The 21061-nt window shown below is 41.0% G+C and overlaps 2 protein-coding genes across 5 annotated transcripts in view; one reads left to right on the top strand and one right to left on the bottom strand.

Moving 5' to 3' along the window:
• Nucleotides 1-14177, bottom strand: part of ENOPH1 (enolase-phosphatase 1) — a 53904-nt gene extending 39727 nt beyond the window's left edge. The window contains exon 1 of one of the 2 annotated variants that reach the window (XM_071215846.1): nt 14073-14177. Coding sequence is in view for 1 of the 2 variants with exons in the window: in XM_004472639.4 (XP_004472696.1) it covers nt 13377-13460 (84 nt within the window). In the remaining variant the exon portion in view is untranslated. Of the gene's footprint in view, nt 1-13376; nt 13804-14072 lie in introns of those variants that run through there. The other variant, XM_004472639.4, reaches the window with a different exon arrangement.
• Nucleotides 14178-14209: 32 nt separating this feature from the next.
• Nucleotides 14210-20794, top strand: HNRNPDL (heterogeneous nuclear ribonucleoprotein D like). 3 transcript variants are annotated; one of them, XR_009185691.2, is made up of 9 exons: nt 14210-15024; nt 15763-15931; nt 16026-16187; nt 16413-16544; nt 16668-16782; nt 17310-17480; nt 17817-17909; nt 18283-18387; nt 19066-20794. XR_009185691.2 is itself a non-coding variant. In XM_004472643.5 (8 exons), exons 1-7 carry the CDS (start codon nt 14582-14584, stop codon nt 17885-17887), a joined length of 1263 nt encoding a protein of 420 aa, XP_004472700.1. In that variant the 5' UTR covers nt 14210-14581; the 3' UTR covers nt 17888-17909; nt 18283-20794. The 3 variants fall into 3 exon arrangements, 2 of the variants coding, with proteins under 2 accessions (XP_004472700.1, XP_004472701.1); XM_004472643.5 differs by having other exon boundaries at nt 18283-20794; XM_004472644.5 differs by lacking the exon at nt 18283-18387.
• Nucleotides 20795-21061: the final 267 nt, after the last annotated feature.

The raw sequence follows: 21061 nt of genomic DNA on the forward strand, positions 1-21061 counted from the left end.
AGCGTACCTACGTGACGGGCACACATGGCGAGCCGAGTGCCCATGTGGGTACCTGCACAGTAAGCCAAGTGCCCACATGGTGAGCTGAGTACTCACCCAAGTGCCCACGTGAGTGCCTGCATGGCGACTGAGGGCCTGTGTGAGTGCCCACATCATTAGCCAGTGCCTGCACGGTGAGCCAAATGCCCACGTGGTGGGCCAAGTGCCTACTAGTGCCCACGTGGCAAGCCAGTGCCCTCGTGGCAAGTCAAGTGCCCGCACGGTGAGCCAATGCCTGCGCAAGTGAGTCACCCAGCAAGATGATGACGCAACAGAAGAGAGAAAAAGGGAGGGTCAAGGTGAAGCACAGCAGAGACCAGGAACTGAGGTGGCACAATTGACAGGGAACCTCTCTCTACATCAGAGGTCCCCTGGATCAAATCCCGGGAAATCCTAGAGAAGATGAGAAAAGAAGACAAAAAGAGAAATAGATATGGAAGATCACACAGTAAATGGACACAGACAGCAAAAATGGTGGGGGAGGGGAATAATAAATAAATAAATCTTTTAAAAATAAAATAAAACACGAATATAAAATAGTAACATAAAAGAGTAAATTAAAAGCATTAATCAATCAAAATGGATTAATTTTGATTATATAAAAGAATATAAATATAAAATATAAAAGAGTAAATTAAAAACATTATAAAAGAAAAGAGTAAATTAAAAGTATTATTAATCAATCAAAATGGATTAGCTAAATTGAAAAGTGCTTTAACATAAAATATATTCTAAAGAAATTTATTAATCAAACAGAAAAAGCTAACAAGCAGAATCCTGTCTGTAAGGACATTAAAATTTCGCCATTTCGATTTTCAATTAAAAGGGTACCTGCTACTTCAAATAAATATATTTGTAAGACGAAGGATTTGTCTGCTTAATCCATATTTGCTAGCATAGAGTTAAGATCTCTCATTTCCTCTTAGTCTTATTCAAAATGTTGCCAAATATCTCATTCTCTAAGCTAAAACTCTAGCCCTTAAACACTATTTTTATAAACCTCAACACCATGCAATCATTAAATACCAAAACAATCTTTAAAGAAACCTGTCAAAAAAAAGTATAGATTGTATCCAACAACATAAATGATAAATTTCAAAACAAAAATGTACAAACCTTGCACATTCAAAAGGATTTGGCCCTTGAATGGCTCCTGGGAGATAAACTCCAGGCCCTTGGAATATCCTGCCTAACAGTGTCTGTTTACCTGAGGCCTTGGGTTATGCCAGATAGTCTACACCATCAACGTGAATTATCATTGGCCTTGCATTATCACTTGACCTCTGGATGGGCTGGAGACTAACTAAGGCCAGCCCTGTAGACACTCAGCTATGACTATGTGAATGATCCTCAATAAAAACCCTGTATGCCAAGGCTTGGATGAGCTTCCCTGGTTGGCAGTACTTCACACATGCCGTCACACATCATTGCTGAGAGAATTAAGCACTGTCCATAAGACTCCAATGACAGCACAACTGGAACTTCATTCATCCCTGGTCTTTCCTGGCTTCTCTGTATCTTTTTCCTTTCACTGTATTAAATCATAACTGAGTATAACAGGTTTTCTGAGTCCTGAGAGTCTTTCTAATGAATGAATGAACTTGTCCTTCTAGCGAACCACTGATTTTGAGGGTGGTCCTAATCCCTGAAACCTGTCAATATATTAACTTACAGGGCAAAGAAGGCTTTGCAGGCGTAACTAATTTAAGGCTCTTGAGACAGGAAAGATTATTCTGGATTATCTGGGTACACTCAACATAACCACAAAGTTCCTCATAAATGAAACAGCAAGAGAGGGTCAGAGTCAGGGTCAGAGAGAAACTGAAAGATGCTCCTGGCTTTGAAGATGGATAGAGCCTAGAGCCAGGGAATGCAGGTAGCCTACAGAAGTAGAAAAGGGCAAGGGAAACTAATGGTCTCCTGGAGCCTTTATAAAGAATACAGCTCTGCCAACACAATGATTTTTGCCCAGTGAGACCCATTTCAGTCTTCTGACCTCTAAGAACTGTAATAAACTTATATTGTTTTAAGTCATTAAGTTTGTGGTAATCTGTTATAGCAGCCACAGGAAACTAATTCACCAGGTTTAGTGCCCATCTGCCAGGGTATCCAGAGGCTTATTTCATGGGTCCCTATTGTATAGACATCATCTTAAATGTTTGGAGCTAACAAATTAGCTGAAAATCAACAAAAAGTGTGGTGGTAGGGGAGAGGAATTCACAAGGGAATTTTTAGGGATCTTTCAGGACTACATCTTGCTTTCCTGTACGTATACATAACTTCTTTATTACTCAAATATTCTATTTGTCCTTTAAGAAAGACATTTTGCTTTACAGTTCAGTTCTCCAATATGATTTGCAGAAGCTGCAAAAGTAGCCATTCACTTAACACTCTGATTTCTAAACAAGGTTTATTTAATTTTCTAGCTCTCTTTGGAATAGAGTTTTGTTGATCCATAATCAACTTACTTGACTTTTAAGTGTTTTTGGTTCTGTTAAAGATGACAAACTACCTGTAATTCATCCATAATCTTTTGCTCAATTTGCCTTACCACCCCAATGAGCAATTAGAGAAAAACAGAGCAAAAAGACCTAGGTGTGGGTAGAATTTACAAAGTTGTTAAAGCCCTGCTACTCAAAGGGTGATCTGGGGACTAGCAGTATCAACGGCACCTGAGAGTCTGTTAGAAATTCAGAATCCAGGTCCCATTCCAGATATTCTCAATCACAAACTATATTATAAAAAGATACCCAGGGGCCGCGGACTTGGCCCAGTGGTTAGGATGTCCGTCTACCACATGGGAGGTCCGCGGTTCAAACCCTGGGCCTCCTTAACCCCTGTGGAGCTGGCCCATGCGCAGGGAGCCCCACGCGCAAGCAGTGCGCCCCGTAAAGAGAGCCGTCCAGCGTGAGAGAAAGTGCAGTCTGCCCAGGAATGGCACTGCACACACAGAGAATTGACGCAACAAGATGACGCAACAAAAAGAAACAAAGATTCCTGTGCCGCTGACAACAACAGAAGCGGACAAAGAAGCAGCAGCAAATAGACACAGAGAACAGACAACCGGGGTGGTGGGGGGGAGGGGTGAGAAATAAATAAATAAATCTTAAAAAAAAAAAAAAGATACCCAGATGATTCATATACATATTAAAGTTTGAGGCTCACAGATCTAAAGAGCTGTGTATGCTTATACCTTGCAAGGGTACCCACCATGTCTCACTTACATTTTAGGGACAAATATCCTAATCAGGGTTACACATTCCATTAATGGAAGACTCTTAATTATTACAAAGATTTTATTTTCAAGCACAAAACATTTGTTTCTTTTTTATACAAATCAACTTTATTGATACATATTAATAAAGCATGCAATTTACCCAAAGTGTACAATCAGTGATATTTGGTGTAATCACAGAGTTGTGCATCCATCACTTCAATCATTATTAAAGCATTTTCATTATTTCAATAATAATAATAAAAAAAGACAAACCAAACAAGAAAATTCCTCACCTCTCAATCTCTGTTTCCCCTCCTATACATAGCTGCTATTTCTGGCTAACTTGCACAATTATTTATTTGCTTACTAAGCAGTTTTATTGAGATACAGTCACATATCAAATGATCTATCCAAAGTATACAATCAATGGCTTTTTCTTCTTTGGCTATTATGAAGTCTTTTATTGTAAAATTGTAAAATAGAAAAATAGATTGAAAGAAATGACAAATTTTAAAAGAGTACAAGGCCAGGATTGATTTAAAATAATCAATTATAAAAAAATAGCATAGCAACAAACATTTATAAATGTAAACAATAATTCAAATATAATAGAAGTTCATTACAACATTATTTTGATTTTTATATTATGGTTCTAACTATTGGCCATAACAATCTCTAAGAATGAAATAAATTATTGGTTTAGTTTTTAAATTTCCATTTAGGCCATAATTCTTTCTAATCAAATTCCTATTTGGGAATTCTTGTTCATGTATCATTGGAATGAATTATAGCAGATAACAATTTGCCAACTCATAATTTTATGAGGCAGAAAAACTCAAAATCTTATTAAACAGTAGTCATGCTAAATCATTATTGATTCAAATAGATTATTTTAATTAAAGAGTATGAATAAAAAAGGGTTAAAGAAAATGAAGTATTCAAAAATATATCTCTTCTCTAGCCCTCCTCAATTAAAAATGAGTATTTACTTTGTATGAAAAAAAATTACAGATTCTGATCACAGGAACAATTTGCTACTTGCTGAGTAATTACTGTTCACATAGTATAATGTTGTTATTTTACATTTATCTGGTCTACTCCACCTCTGTTCTGGTTACTTTTTGCATGGAATACCTTTTTCCAATCTTTCACTTTTAACCTGGTTGTGTCCTTATGTCTGAGGTGGCTCTCTTGTAGACAACATATAATTGGCTCATATTTTTTTGTCCATTCTATCAGTTGATGTCTTTTGATTGGGGAGGTCAATCCATCAGCATTCAGTGTAATTACTACAAAGGCATTACTTACTTCATCCATTTTATCCTTCCGCTCTATGTTGTCACACCATTCTATTGTCTGTCTTCTTATCCTTTAGTTTACCCTTCCTAAAAATGTTCATTTCTAAACTCTTCTCCAAATCTCTCACCCTTGTTTTTTCTTCTCAGGCTGCAGGACCCCCTTTAGTATCATACACAAATTTGGTCTTTTGGTAACGTATTCTATCAGTTTTTGTCTATCTGTGAACACTCTGAACTCTCGCCCATTTTGAAGGACAGCTTTGCCAGATACAGAATTCTTGGCTGGCAGGTTTTTTTTTCAGTATCTTAAATACACACCACTTTCTTTTCTCTTCCATGGTTTCTGATGAGGTCAACACTTAATCTTATCAAGTTTCCCTTGTATGTAATGCTTTGCTTTCCTCTTGCTGCTTTTAGAATCCTCTATCTCTGATATTTGTCATTCTGAATAGTAAATGTCTCAAGGTAGGTCTATTTGGATTTATTGCTGGGGTGTGTTGAACTTCTTGGATACTGATATTTATGTCCTTCATAAGAGTTGGGAAGTTTTCAATCATTATTTCCTCAAATATTCTTTCTGTCCCTTTTCCATTCTCTTCTCCTTTGGGACACCAATAAAGCGAATGTTTGTGTGTTTTGCATTGTCATTCAACACTCTGAGACTCTTCCATTTTTTCTATTCTCTTCTCTTTCTATTCTGTCTTTTCAGTTCCAACATTCTGTCTTCAAGATCACTAATTCTGTCTACAAGCAATTCAAATCTGCTCTTACGTGCCTCTGATGTATTTTTTTTAAGATTTATTTTTTATTTTTTTCTCTCCCCTTCTCCCTTCCCCCCAGTTGTCTACTCTCTGGGTCCATTTGCTGTGTGTTCTTCTATGACTGTTTCTATCCTTATTAGCGGCACTGGGAATCTGTGTTTCTTTTTGTTGCATCATCTTGTTGTGTCAGCTCTCCATGTGTGCGGCAGGCATTCTTCGGGCAGGCTGCACTTTCTTTCGCGCTGGGTGGCTCTCCTTGTGGGACACACTCCTTGCGCGTGGGGCTCCCCTACATGGGCGACACCCCTGGGTGGCACGGCACTCCTTGAGTGCATCAGCCCTGCACATGGGCCAGCTCCACACGGTCAAGGAGGCCCAGGGTTTGAACCGCGGAACTCCTATGTGGTAGACGGACGCCCTAACCACTGGGCCAAGTCCACTTCCCATCTGATGTATTTTCTTATACACATTAAAGCATTCAATCCATCCAAAGTGCATAGTTCAACGGCATTTGGTATAATCACATAGTTGTGCATTCATCACTTCAATAATTATTAGAGCATTTTCTAATGTCCCCCCCTCCATTGTTTGCGCTTGCTGTCTTCTTGTCTTCTTTTGAGGAGGCACTGGGAACCAAACCCAGGCCTCCCAGGTAGGAGGGAGGCACCTAATCACTTAAGCCACCTCAGTTCCATTTGCTGTGTTTCTTGGTTACATCATCTTGTTGCATAAGCTCACCATGCCAGCCTGTCACATCAGCTCACTGTCTTGCTCGTCCTCTTTAGGAGGCACTGGAAGCCATTGTGGGACCTCCCATGGTGGGAGCCCAGCTGCTTGAGCCACATCTGCTTCCTATCTAATGTATTTTTAATCTCACCCATCGTGTCTTTCATTCCCATAAGGTCTGTTACTTTTTTTTTTGCAAGCTTTCAAATTGTTCTTTATGCTTTCCCAGTGTCATCTTAATATCATTTCTTTAGTCATATTTTCTTTAAATTCTCTGAAGTGATTTAGGAGAGCTGTGTGATGATCACTGATTAATTGTATTAAATCCTGTATCTCTTTAGGATATTTGGTTTGTTCTTTTGGCTAGACAATCTCTTCCTGTTTCCTAGTATGGCTTGTAATATTTTGCTGATGTCTAGGCATCTGAATGTGTTGCTGAATTTACTAATGGCTAATTTCTCTCTCTTGCCTATTTTTGCCCCTACAGCTCTTCTTTGATATTTGGTTTGACTTATTCTCAGTCTTTAAAATTGGCCAGCTTAAGTTTTCAAAATCGGGCCAGGGACTTACTGGTGGGGTGCAGATTTTCTCCCAGGGGTTGGATACAGAAAGCACTAACAGTTTTTGTCCATGCAATTTCCAGACTGGCCAGCAGACGGTATTAGTCAGCTCCCCTTTCCATGGAGGTGTTTCAGTCTCAGCTTTCCTGTGTTTCTGTGGTTGAACCTCCAGATCAAAAATTCCAAGTGAGCTCTGCTGGCCGAATTCACCAAAGAAAAGCGCCGCAACCTCCCCTCCCTTTCCCTTGAAAGAGCTAACAGGGAGGAAGATATCTGTTCCCCTGAGTCAGCTACAGTGAGACAGGTGTTTTACCCAGCTTAATATCTTGGGGGTGGGGTTAGGAGCCCTTCACAGCTGCCACAGGGGCTTGGTAACTCACATTTGTCATTTCAGCTTCTTCATCTCTCTGTCCTTAACCCTCCTAGGAGTTGTGTAGCACTGTTCTGGTCTGCTTAACCCCCAGAAGCAGGTCCCTTGGACAGTTCCTTGGCTATTTCTGTTGTTTTTGTAAGAGCATTCAGCTCTGCCTATTAGTCTGCCACCATCTTCCCACAATCCTCACAAAACATTTTTAAGGCAGAAGGAATATTCATCAAATTCTTAATGGTCATCTCTAGGTGGTAGGAGCATACTGGAGCTTTCACTCTCCACATTAGACTACTCTGTAATATTTGCAATTTTTTTTAAACAAACATGAATTTAATTCTGAGGAAAAATATTTGAAAACTACCAGAAAACAGCAGGATATTGAATTATGAGAGGTTTTGACTTGGATGTCAATTACCATTCCACAGGGGAGGAGTAAGCAGTTTTTCTGTCCATAATACAACACCTACTAAATGGGAATTTGGAGTCACAATTATGCACTTCATGTTTTAACACTCTGAATTACTTCTATTCCCATGTTTTTTCAAAATTATTTTAAAGAAAATCGCTCCTTGACCTTGGCCCTCCCTTATATATATAAGGAGATGCTGGGGATTGAACCCAGGACCTTGTACATGCTCATACATGAGAAACACACACTCAATCACTGAGCTATACCCATTTCTAAGAAAATACTGCATCATCTACTGGCCAAAAGAATCAAGCATTGCTTTGTTGTTGTTGCTGTTACTATTTTGGAAGACTGGAAAGTTATGTAATGTGCGTGATATTGTTATTTAATGGACCTTATGATATAACACCATATCAACATTTGAAGATACTGGTACCTAATATCCTCTAAAGGAAAATTTGTCTCCAAATTCTAAGCTAGAAATCCAGTGGAATAACTTAAGAACTGAATTACAACTATATGCCTTTTTAAGTTTTTGATACACAGATTAAGAATTGTGTACAAATTGTTCATAATGTCTGTGTGCTCATCCTGAAAACAACCAGTATCTCAATTATAAAAGAAAAAAAACTGATGTGAATTTATTCATTTCTTTAAAAAATTTTTTCAAGAGCTGAGCATCCATTAAATGTTCACAACAGCCTCATGAGATAGACATCCCCACTGTATAGACAGGGAGACAGAGATTTCAAGAGATTAACTAACTTGTCAGAAATCACCAAACTAATATGGGGAGTGAAGCCAGAATGCAAATCCAGATCCAGTCTGTCTCCATACATAAGCCCATCCTCTTAAATACCACCCTGCACACGAAACAATGGGAAATCCAAAATATTGATTATTTGCAGGAACAAGAGATAATTTTACTCCCAACTCAGAAACATAGTTAAACAGGATACCTGCAGGCACTGGTGATGGTGTTATTTCATAGGCTTATAGACTAAAAACATTAGAATAATAATACAATGAACAAAGTCAGAAAATGAATATCACATCACGAAGAACAAAAATCAAGTGGTGGCTCCATGTTGTGTATGTCCCAGGGAGTATGCAGGATGACTAAATAGCATAAAAGAGATGATCACAACATCTTTAAATTCCTATTTTGTTTTATAACCTAAAAATATAAGGTATTATATGCACAAAATTTATAAACTGTATTGACAAGGTGCCTCCTCCAATTCTGCTGATGGGATACATGAACAAAAAATTATGGTAAATCACCAGTACAGAGGATCAAAATCAGTAACTGAAAAATAAAATAAAATAAACAAATAAATAAATACCTCCAGGGATGTGTCCTGCCAGTGAGGAGCAGGGCTGGTGGCTGTGAGGATTCTGATGCACTAGGTTCAGGAGGACAGGGTTCCACTGCTGCACTGCCCCCAGCAAACTGCAAGGATTCTCTGCAGGACAACTCTCCAGGCATCCAACTTACACAAAATATTAGCAGGCTGCAACATTCACTAGGTGGTTCTAGCTAGGAGCCTTTCCTGCTATAGAAATGTTACAATTCTATGACTCAGGAAAAAAATAAGTTGTAATGGCTGGTAAGTAAAACCTTTGTTTGTTGTTGCCTAGAGCCTGAGAGCTGAAGGCATGCAGAGAGCAACAGGCTGTCCTGAGAACACCACTTTCCAGACTAGAAAGTCTACAGAATCTTCTAAGATATTCTGGAATGTTGGTGTCATATAGTTAAGTTACATCATATACACTTTCAAATGTAAATGCCCAGTGAAAAAAGATAAAGGGAAAAAAATAACCATAAATGGTGCTAGGCAATCTATCTGCCATTTTGCTGAATGTGGAAGTTCTGTTCCCTGGGTAGGTCTCAGTTCCCATAGTCTTTTACACCCAGTGTTTATGGCACAGATTTTTCATTTACATCACCTAATCCCAAACCAACTACCTCATCTAGTAGTTGTTCAAGTGAAGAAGTAATGTTTCAAATCTAAAGGAAAAACTCATCTTAATGAAAGACTGCAAGTCTCCAGATGGGACTGACTTCCTAAGGGTTTCTCAAGGGCAATTTCTGGCAATCCTCCATTTTCACAGTATACACCATTTTAAAATGAAACCCCCAAATAAGGTAAGACTCTACTCTTGTTTTTCTGGTCCAAGAATTCATTCCTAAACTTATCACGAAGAGGTAGTGTAAATTGAAGTTTGTTACCATATTACTTTTATGCTACTTCATGTTGTTTAAAGAGCTGTCAACTCTCATTTAAAATACACAACAGCCAAGCAAAGAAGACCAGACAACCACTGCATTCCCTATTTCAGAGGTCAAGTTCAATAATGAAAAAAATAAAGGTTTTGGAAGCGGATTTGGCTCAATGGATAGTGTCCGCCTACCACATGGGAGGTCCAGGGTTCAAACCAGGGCCTCCTGACACATGTGGTGAGTTGGCCCACTCGCAGTGCTGATGCATGCAAGGAGTGCCCTGCCATGCAGGGGTGTCCCCCGGGTAGAGGAGCTCCACACACAAGGAGTGCACCTCGTAAGGAGAGCCACCCTGTGCAAAGAAAGCGCATCCTGCCCAGGTATGGCGCCACACACACGGAGCGCTGACACAGCAAGATGACGCAATAAAAAGAGACAGATTCCTGGTGCTGCTGACAAGAATCCAAGAGGACACAGAAGAACACACAGTGAATGGACACAGAGAACAGACAACAGGGTAGGGGGAGAGATACAAATAAAACTCTTTAAAAAATTAAAAAATTTTAAAAAATAAAGGTTTCAAGTTAGACTTGGGTTCAAATTCCAGGCACATTTTAAACTTTTCAGAGTCTTGGTTTTCCTTTCTGTAAGTACATACATCACATTAACTTTTGTGAGGTGAGTCAAGTTTCTCAATATTTCCTTCTAGCCTTTCACAGGAAGCAGGGCACCTAATGTGTCACACCTAACATGACTAATAAAGGCTAAAGTAGAACACCTCTCAACTCCCAGCAATATGCTCAGTGGAAGAAGGATGTACTTCAGCCTCTCTTAACATGTATACAAAACCTTAGTCTTTGTGATACTCTGCTTAAAAAGTTTTTTCTTCAAATAAGTTTGCAAAATGGCCAAAGATTCACAAAGTGTGTGTGTATTATGTATATACATATAAGTGTACATGTATGTAAATATACACATATGATATAAAATCTGAGAAATTGTACAATAAAGGAATCTAATTAAACCTACTTAGCTTAGCATTTCCCAGAAATGTATTTAATAATGGAATACATTCTTACATAAATTACTACAAACATCCCACAGAAATAAGGTTCTTGTGAACATACTTTAAGAAACACTGGCCTTAAAAATTCATTGTTGGGAAACGGACTTGGCCCAGTGGTTAGGGCGTCCGTCTACCACATGGGAGGTCCGTGGTTCAAACCCCGGGCCTCCTTGACCCGTGTGGAGCTGGCCCATGCGCAGTGCTGATGCACGCAAGGAGTGCCCTGCCACACAGGGGTGTCCCCCACATAGGGGAGCCCCACACGCAAGGAGTGCGCCCTGTAAGGAGAGCCACCCAGCGTGAAAGAAAGTGCAGCCTGCCCAGGAATGGCGCCACCCACATTTCCCGTGCTGCTGACTACAACGCTGACTGACGACAACAGAAGCGAACAAAGAAACAAGACGCAGCAAATAGAAACAGAGAACAGACAACCGGGGGAGGGGGGGAATTAAATAAATAAATAGAATCTTTAAAAAAAAAATTCATTGTTAACAAACAGTAATAATCTATAATGTTTATTGAGCATTACAGACCCTGTCCTATGCAATTCGAAAGCATTCTCATTTAATCCTCACAATGCTATGAGCTAAATACTAGTAGGCCCATTTTACAGATAAGAAAGTAAAGGACAGATCATATACTAAGTGACTTGAGTTTAATCTATCTCCAGAAACACATTCCCCACCACGACTCCACTTTAATTTAGGGAACCTTCAACCTTTTATAACTGTGTATGTCACTGTAAAATAAGAATGACCTCCTATAAAGACCTTTGGAGGAGTGGTTTCCAAACCCATCTAATCATCTGAATCACAAGAACGGTGTAGACAAGACAAACTGAATCTGAATCCCCAGGGATAAGGCCCAAGAAACTTTAACAAAGATCCTAGAATCTTTCTTTTGCAGCCTGCCTTGAACTTGGCTATAAACTGATGTCAAACTTAAAAAAATAGATTTAGGCCACTAAGGCATTCTTACTCTCAGAATAATTTTGTTATAGACAAAGATACCAAGAAATGGCTCTTACTATCATCTAGCAGAAGACATAAGGGAAGGCAAAGAGCAGGGAATTGCTGTTTTATTACAAAATTGATTTTTGTACCTTATTCCCCAAATCAACTTTCCAAGAATGTTACTTAGGCCACATCACTAGCTCTCAAGTCACTACCCCTGGTCTCCTGATGACTGTAGAAGGAGAGAGGAAGAATGGAATCACTGAAATGTTAACTATAAACCACAAAAATGGGAAACCTCTTTTTCTCTGAAAACTCCAAAGAAACTAGTTACGCCGTCACAATCAATAAGAAAGTCAACACAATTATCAGTATTTGGGAAACTGAACATTTCTAAAGAAGTCTCTGGTGTGACTAAAAACTTGAGAAAAAAATGCCAAGCTAGATTTAACTCTTGCTAAAATGTCGAGGTACCATGATTCTTCCAAAAAACCTGTACGGGATGTTATACTGGAGTCTGAAAAGTTAACAGAGTACATTGATTTTATATTATAACCTATATCAAGAAAAGCCATTCTTCACAGGTAACTTTTTTAGGAGGTACAGGAGATTCAAAGCAGGAATTCTACCACTGAACTATACACGCACTGCACAAATTTTTTTAATAAAGCAAAAAGAAAAATGTATAACTAAGACTCCTCAGTTTCCTGGAAGATGAATTTTTCCCTACCTTATAAACCATATCATTTGATTATTATACGCAAGCACCTTTAGTTTGTAAGTAATTTTGCCTCAAAAGTAATTCTTAAACCTCTGGGATCTAAATAATGAGACTAGGCCCGAGGGTTCGTTCAAATATCATACTAACATTTGATATTTATTTATTCTAACAAGCAAATAGAACATATTTAAAAAAAGGGAGCTTGTTTCCATTTATAATGCAAAGTTGTAAGCTTGTGCATTAGGAACAGACAAGTGTTGGTTAACAATGATATCCTAGGAGGAACGCTCTTTTTATGGTTGGTTGATTGGTTTTTGAGGATTGAACCTCGGAACTGGGAAGCCGGCACAAGCTGGCACTCTGCCACTGAGCCACATCGGCCCCTAGGAAGAATGCATGTGATGGTTCCATTAAATAGATCATGTGCTCCAGGCTTCCAAGGTTTTCTGAAGAAAATAAACAAGATTTAGAAGGGATCTATAAAGCTCAATAAATCAGCGCTGTGGACCACCAATAAAAAAAATAGTGTGCAGCTCGGCCAATAACAACAGGAGAAGGCAGCAGCAAAGAGCAACCATCAACTGCCGAAAACACCAAGGCTACTTGAAAAGTCATCTTAACACGTCAGTCTGCATTTTGCAGGAACAGAAGCAACGGAGCCAGGCCCAAAGAACAGAGCGGGTGCTCATCTGCCGGGGCGCACCTGCCGGGCGAGGGGCGTCCAGGCCTCGCCTCTTCTCGATCCGGCCGACCCACTTTCCTCGATCCTTTCTCACCACCACCTCCACCCCTTCCACCCAACTGCATCTAACCAAGGAGCAGGTAAGGAGGAAGGAGAAGATGGTGCAGTGAGGAAGAGCATCTCCCACAACCTGCCTTTCTACTCCCTCCCCATTCCACACCCCGTGCAAAGCCACACCGCCTCCCCTAAGCCTCCCGTCTCTAAAGCAAAGTCGGAAAGACCTAAAAATTTAAAAATTTAAAAATGTTTCTAAGCCCAAGTAACTGCCCCCGCTCCCTTCCGCCCCTCACCTTCACGAAAGCAATCGGGGTTGTGGTACCTTCGATATCTAATAGGATCGCAGTGACTTCGGCGGGCACCGAAAGCACGACCATTTCCCTGCCGGATGCTACTACAGAATCGGTAGGGAGAGCTAAGGGTGGCGAAGGGCGGCGGCGCCGGCGGCAGCTCCCCCGGAACGGTCCTGAGCTTCCGACAGCCCAGCAAGAACCTAGAAGCTGGCAACTCCTTGTGGGGAAGAGACCACCTCCGCGGACCTGGAAGTGGAGAAAGGGGCAGGGAGGCCTAGACCACGTGGGTAGGGGAGGGGGCGACCGTCGCGGGGTTCCGAAGGGGCGGGGGGCAGGGAAGGGCGCCAACGCCGATTGGCCGCCAGAGGGCCTCGAACCGGATCCGTCAAAATGGGCCTGGCGTGGGCGGGAACAAAGAAGCGAACGCGGGAGCCGGGTGCGCGCTCTCCGCAGGCTGGTTGAGCGAACGGGAGAGGTCCGGGGCACGTGCAGACTGGAGCCCCGCGAGTGGCGCGCCGGGGATGTGAGTGCCCCTTGCCCTCTACTGCACCTAGCCCCCTCCCCGCCCACCGCCTCTGATTTTGCATATTTACAGTAATCTGACCAGGCCCCGCCCCTCCGCCCTCCCTCAGCCAGCAAAAGAGGCCGTGCTGGGTTCCGGTTTTCCTAACGACGTTCACCCGGGTTCCGACTGACCGGGTAGAGAGACCCGCCGCGCCCCCTTGAGCCGCGCGCCCGTAGCAGTAGCGGAAGAGGCGCCCGCGCCGCTGCCCAGAGGGACTGCGGGGCGCCCGTTTCCTGTTCGGCTGGTTCCAGCCAGCTCGAGGACAAAATACGCGTGCGCGCGGCCGACGGGCGCGCTCGTCATCGCAGCCGCCAGCGACGGGCGCAGTCCGCCTTATTCCGGAGCAGCCCGGGTACAGTGCTAATCGGCAGCAGCAGCAGCCGCAGCAGCTCCCCACTGGGGTACCGAGGGAGGAAAGGCGGGGTTGACGGCTCTTTGCTAAGAGTGGGCTGGACCGGACGCCAGAGACAAAGGCTCTCAAGGCAAGAGGGACTGTGGCCCTGCGGCCCTGCGACCGCGCAGTTCTGGGATTTTTTGACCCAAGGACTTTTCGTCCCTTCGTTTTTCTCTTCTGATTCTTCTCTCGTCCCAAGCCCGCGTCCCCTCTCCCGCGACCTCGCTCCTCACCGAGAGGGCCGCCATGGAGGTCCCGCCCCGGCTTTCCCATGTGCCGCCGCCATTGTTTCCCTCCGCTCCCGCTACTTTAGCTTCCCGCAGCCTCTCCCATTGGCGGCCCCGGGCGCCGCGGCAGCTCGCCCCGCTCCTCCCTTCGCTCGCTCCCAGCTCTGCCCGGCAGGGGGCGCGCCGGGCCCAGCGCCACGTCACCGCCCAGCAGCCCTCCCGATTGGCGGGCGGGGCGGCTATAAAGGGAGGGCGCAGGCGGCGCCCGGATCTCTTCCGCCGCCATTTTAAATCCAGCTCCATACAACGCTCCGCTGCCGCCGCTACCGGGACTCGGTCTGCGCGCCAGCACCCCCCTGCCGACAGCTCCGCCACCATGGAGGACATGAACGAGTACAGCAACATAGAGGAATTCGCAGAGGGATCCAAGATAAATGCGAGCAAGAATCAGCAGGATGACGGGTACCGCACGCTTCTTCTCTCTCCTCCCCTCCCCCAGCGCTCCGCACGCGCCCTTCGTCCCTCCAGAGCCGCGCGCTGCCCCCATTCTTTCCCCGAGTGGATTCCTCGCGTGCCCCCTGGGCCCCGCTGGCTCGGAGGGAAAATGAAAGTGGGAGACCGAGAGTCACTCGAGAGGCCCGCGAAGGGTGGGGGAGGGGCGGAGGGGTTGGAGGAGGAAGGCGGTGGCGGCGACTAAGTCCCGAATGCGCAGGCGCCGCGTGGGGCCTGAGGGGGAGGGGCCGGCTCGCTGCGCCACATGCTGTTGCCGCCGCCGCCTCTTCATTGTGCCTCCATTACTGCTCCGCGCGGGTTTCCGGAAGAAAGCTTAGGGAATTGTTAGGTTAGGGACCAGTGCACGGCTGGTACCCAAGACTCCAAACCGCGTTGTGTTGTCTGTAGGTGGAAAGTTGTCTTGACAGATGAGGAAGAGGGTGTTGTTAAACTGGGAGGGGTCAGTTGAGGAAGTGATTGGTGTCTGAGCTACAAAGAATCTGGGTGTAGTTTGCTGGCCTCGTTTAAATTTTGTGTTATGTAGTGTGGAGAGTGAGGTGTCCACTGACCATTTTGATATTTTGAGACTATTACGCTTAAGAATTTGCCCTTACTTATTTAGCGATTAAGTCTAGTCCTAGGACTAAGGTAGCCGTTTAAGTTGTTAAGCTTTTTTTTTTTTTAAAAGACAAAAACTTTTATTTCTAGTAAAATGTTCATTGGAGGCTTGAGCTGGGATACAAGCAAGAAAGATCTGACTGAGTATTTGTCTCGATTTGGAGAAGTTGTAGACTGCACAATTAAAACAGATCCAGTCACTGGAAGATCAAGAGGATTTGGATTTGTGCTTTTCAAAGATGCTGCTAGTGTTGATAAGGTAAGAACTTATTTGCATTGTTTTTATGGTTTTTACAAATTGTTCCGGAGTTTGATGGTACCTGTCAAAATCGGGAAAAAATTTTGTTTTCTAGGTTTTGGAACTGAAGGAACACAAACTGGATGGCAAATTGATAGACCCCAAAAGGGCGAAGGCATTAAAAGGGAAAGAACCCCCAAAAAAGGTCTTTGTAGGTGGTTTGAGCCCAGATACTTCTGAAGAACAAATAAAAGAATATTTTGGAGCATTCGGAGAGGTACACAGTGTATTAGATTTTGAATGTTTGGTATGTTTATACAGCATTGATTACTCATCCATGTCTTACTGAGAAAACTTAAATTGAATGATAGGATAGGATTACTACTTACTTTGGTAGAAATATATTAGAGAAACATTAAAGCTTGAAAAGGACCTGTGGCATTCTAAAACCCTTCAGTAGCTTTTTAACATTAATGGATGGTCTTGTGTGTCTTGATTTCAGATTGAAAACATTGAACTTCCTATGGATACAAAAACAAATGAAAGAAGAGGCTTTTGTTTTATCACATATACAGATGAAGAGCCAGTAAAGAAATTATTAGAGAGCAGATACCATCAGATTGGTTCTGGGAAGGTAATTAAGTGAAAATTTTGGATTTTTTTTTAATGAAATATTTTTTTCTATCTGAAAGGAATGAAATGGTCTGATGTTGGCACTTTAGTGAAGAAGAAAAAACTTTTTTTCATTTCTTGATAGTGTGAAATCAAAGTTGCACAACCCAAAGAAGTATATAGGCAGCAACAGCAACAACAGAAAGGAGGGAGAGGGGCTGCAGCTGGTGGACGAGGTGGTACTAGGGGTCGTGGACGAGGTGAGAACCTAATTTTTGAGACATGGCTTAAATGGTTAGATATGAATATACCTGTAAAAGTAAGGCCAAAATTAAACTTCGAACATGGAAAAATTATCAGTTTAGGTGGATGAGCCTTTTTCTGTTTTGTTTTTTTAGTTGACTCTCTGTGTCACCTGTTCAAAGAATGGTCATTCTTACAGTGGCATCACTGGTAGGGAAATGAGACATTAAATATTGATAAGATTATATGATACCGCAGCATGATAGGCTTTTTAGGGTGGGAGTTTTTTGTTTTAGGTAGAGCAGCCTACCTGGGTTCAGCTTTGTCGTGATCTTTCATTAATTATTAGTAGGTTTGATACTGACGCAATTTGACTTACCCCCTTTTATGTTGGGGTGAGGAGGTAGTACTTTAAGTAGATATTATATACATTCTGCCTTTTAAGGTTTGCAGAGGGAGGAACAGGGATGCATGGTAAGGTTTTTGTTTGTTGGACTTGGGGGGTCAGAAATTGTTTCCTAACAATCATTGTGCATTGTTTCAGGTCAGGGCCAAAACTGGAACCAAGGATTTAATAACTATTATGATCAAGGATATGGAAATTACAATAGTACCTATGGTGGTGATCAAAACTATAGTGGCTATGGCGGATATGATTATACTGGGTATAACTATGGGAGCTATGGATATGGACAGGGATATGCAGACTACAGTGGTAAGAATATTTAATTAATTCCATAAATGATGGGTCTTTAAAATTCAATGTTTATGGGTTTTTACACTTTTGAAGTGTTTGGAGTTAAGCCTTTGAGGTATCTGAGAGGCATCTAATTTCAGAGAAGCTTTGCTAATTAAGAAACTTTGTGGTGGTTATAAATTTATTAGAATGCCTGATTGCTGGCTAGTTTATATTGTCTGAAAGGTCTGAATATTTCAGTTAATACTGGCATTCGAAGTTTTAACTATTTATTACATCTTTTATGTGTTAATATGTTCGCAAGCCTATTCCATAGAGAGCTTGTTTTAATACAGTCTTGTCTTCTTAAAATAGGCCAACAGAGCACATATGGCAAGGCATCTCGAGGGGGTGGCAATCACCAAAACAATTACCAGCCATACTAAAGGAGGACATTGGAGAAAAGAGGTGTGTATAAAGTACAAGAAACCAGTGGAAATGTCTTAATTTAATTTAAAGATCAATAGACAAATGAAAAACAAGTAAAAACAAAATATGATGTAGCCTGTTTTTACTAAATTGTTAATTTTTTTAATTGCTTTACGAGCCTGTTTTGCCTAAAGTGTCTATAGATCTTTAACTTTAAAGTCTGATCTCACCTTCTTTAGTACTACAGAAAAACTTAAGAGTTTTTCTGTTTGCTTTGTGTACCAGGTGGTCTAGAGGAATAAATAAACTTTTTAGAACTATTAACAGGTAAAGTACTGAAATGGGTACAACTTAAGGAAAACAAGAATGTTGTCTTCTAACTCTGACATTATACCTTGTTTGTACCCGCCAGCGGGAACTTCATTGCAGGCCGTGTGTCACCCTGACCACGTCTATCTCTGGGGGTCGCACGTTGCGGGCAGAGCGCAAGGCATACACCAGAAAACGCTGTCCTGTGGTATGGTCTCTTCCAACTTCATGTACCAGCGTAAAGATTAAAGTGGAAAACTTCAGACTTTGGCTTCTTTTTTAATCTTTTTGAAGATTAAGTGTCTAAACTTAACTTAAATGGTTTTTTACAGGAGTTAAAGTTACATAAATGCCTTTTTACAGCTTAATCATTTTGGTCTTCTGTTTAGTGTTGTATTTCAATTGTGGAGCCTCATTTTAAGTGTTCATTCTTTAAGATTTAATGCTTGCTTTTTCTTTTTATAGCTAATAGTGAAATCTACAAACCAAAACAACTTTTAAATCTGGGATATAAATTAAAGATCATATGCACAAACAAAGCATTTTGTTTCCTTGCAGCATAATAAATCATCGGAAATTCATGTTTGTAATAACATTTTACTTGGCTTACTAGATGGTTCTAGTAGACCTTAATTTAGCACAGTTCAACCTGTGAACATGGGAAGATTACTTTCCATTCCCAGATTCTCTTCTGAGATTTAAATTTAATATTTATTTGGGAACTCCAGGGTGAGTTTAGCTACAAACTGCATTTTGCCAGTGAATATGCATATGATCTTTAATCGTTGAAGAAAAGAATAAAGTGAGGACTTAATTCATGAAAGTGGACCTTTGAAAGCTTGTCAGAGTTGCACAAATCTAATTGTTATTTTGTTTTTGTTTTTAGGAGGAAATGATAAAGTACCCGTCTTACAGGACGACATTGAAGATTGGTCTTCTGTTGATCTGATTATTTTGTAAAAGACTTTCTAGTGTACAAGACACAACTGTCCAACTGTATATAGCCGCCAATTAGTTTTCTTTGTTTTTACTCTGTCCTTTGCTATCTGTGTTATGCCTCAGTGTGGATTTGTGTTTATACAAATTTTATTTGTATGATTTCATGTTAAACCTCAAATAAATGCTTCCTTATGTGATTGTTCTTCTGTGTCAGGTACTAAATAGCTATGTAAAAATGTAATTTTAAATAAGCAATAATGAAGGCATGGTTTATTTTGTAGGGAGTATTGGTCCATAGGGAGGAACAGTGGTCCTTTATGAATAGCCAGTCATTGTCACCCTGTTCCCATTTTACTAGATGTGTACTATGCTCTAGACTTCCTCTCCCTGTTATTTGAAACTTCTACCACACTATTGGAAGAATGTTCTTTGCTATCTATCTGGAGATAATTGTCATGGTATTGTGATCAGCTGAAGCTTTCTGGTAGACCATGAATCTTCTGAATTATGTTTATATACTTTTTATAACAAAGGCTTAATAGCATCTTTTATGATTAGAAAAGTTTTTGTGTTCCTTTGTGGAAAGCCATTTGTTATGATTCGCTAATTTTTTTATTTCAGAGTCAGTGGTCTAGAAGCTTCAATTAATTACAATACTATAACAGTTCTCTTGACAGACTCTCCAGATACATGCAGAGAAAGCACTGTAAAACTGGTAGTAGCTATACCTAACTGAATTAAGAGTCAGTAAAAAGTATTTAGCAAATTTAAAAGATTTGGTAGACAGGTACAAGTCTGCTCATTAAAGTTGGTAGATTTAGGTATAAGATAGTTGAAGTAGTGGCAAAGTAAAGTCACGGTATATGTTACTGTTAAGCCACAGCCACCACCAAACTAAATTTTTCTGTTTGGGCATTCTTAGGGAGCTATATTGGAATTAACAGCTCCTGTTAATTTTTAGAAAATGCCATGGTAGCAGATCCCATCGTTTTTAATGCAGTTAATGCATGAGCCTGAGTAGTTAAGCATTTCCATATTCAGACATAAGAGTAGTGGAATACTTTAAATCTTTTGTATATTAGTGCAAATCTAAGTAACAGTTTTATATCATTACAGCAGATCTCCCTGGTCTTGGAGGACTTTTTGGATAGACCCAAACTTTGAATTTTGTTCAGTCTAGTTGATAGGGTTTAGGGAAAAGTTTATTTCCATGATTTCACATTAGTTTATAGTAAGGGATTATTATGAAAAATACTTAGCTTACTCAGATGCTCACATGCAAACTAGTTAATTCCACACAAGTATACATTTCTTTTTATGTTGATGAAATTGCTGTTATAAAAACTTGGTGCCTGCAACTTTTTTCCTCTTAATACTTGTATTTGCTGGGCTGTTAGGTTACAATGTTCTTAGTCTTGTTTGTTCCTTTGTTGATATTTGATCTTTAGTCCAAGTACCAATGTTGGCTATCACAAGGGATTCTTTGTTCTTTAAACATGCAATCTTAGGGAACTGAGGGGAGATCATTTTAAGTTGTATTGTCAAAGTTGATAGGAACAGTGTCTTTAGGGTAGTCAATCCTGTAAATTTCAAATTTATGATTAGGTGACAAGCTGACATTGAGACTGTCCTTTCCCTGATCAAAAATGAATAAAAGCTTTTTTAAAAAATCCAAACTCTTAGTCAAGTCTTGATATATTTGACTTTGAGAAAGTAATTCTAGAGATTATTGTCCAAGATGGTTTACAAAGAGTTGAAGGGTTTGAGAATGCACTCTGCTTTCTTCCCAGGTTTTTCCCAAATGTGTTGAGCAGCTGAGGTGGTAAATTTAAAGTAAGCCAAAGGCATGTTCTAGAGACTTTAATGTTGAATGAACTGTAAAATTGCTATCAAGGTCCCATTCCTGAGCATTAGAGTTGATCTAAGTTGACAATTCAATATGG

Source organism: Dasypus novemcinctus, chromosome 1 (genome assembly GCF_030445035.2).
Source record: "Dasypus novemcinctus isolate mDasNov1 chromosome 1, mDasNov1.1.hap2, whole genome shotgun sequence".
In the NCBI taxonomy this organism is placed as follows: Eukaryota; Metazoa; Chordata; class Mammalia; order Cingulata; family Dasypodidae; genus Dasypus; species Dasypus novemcinctus.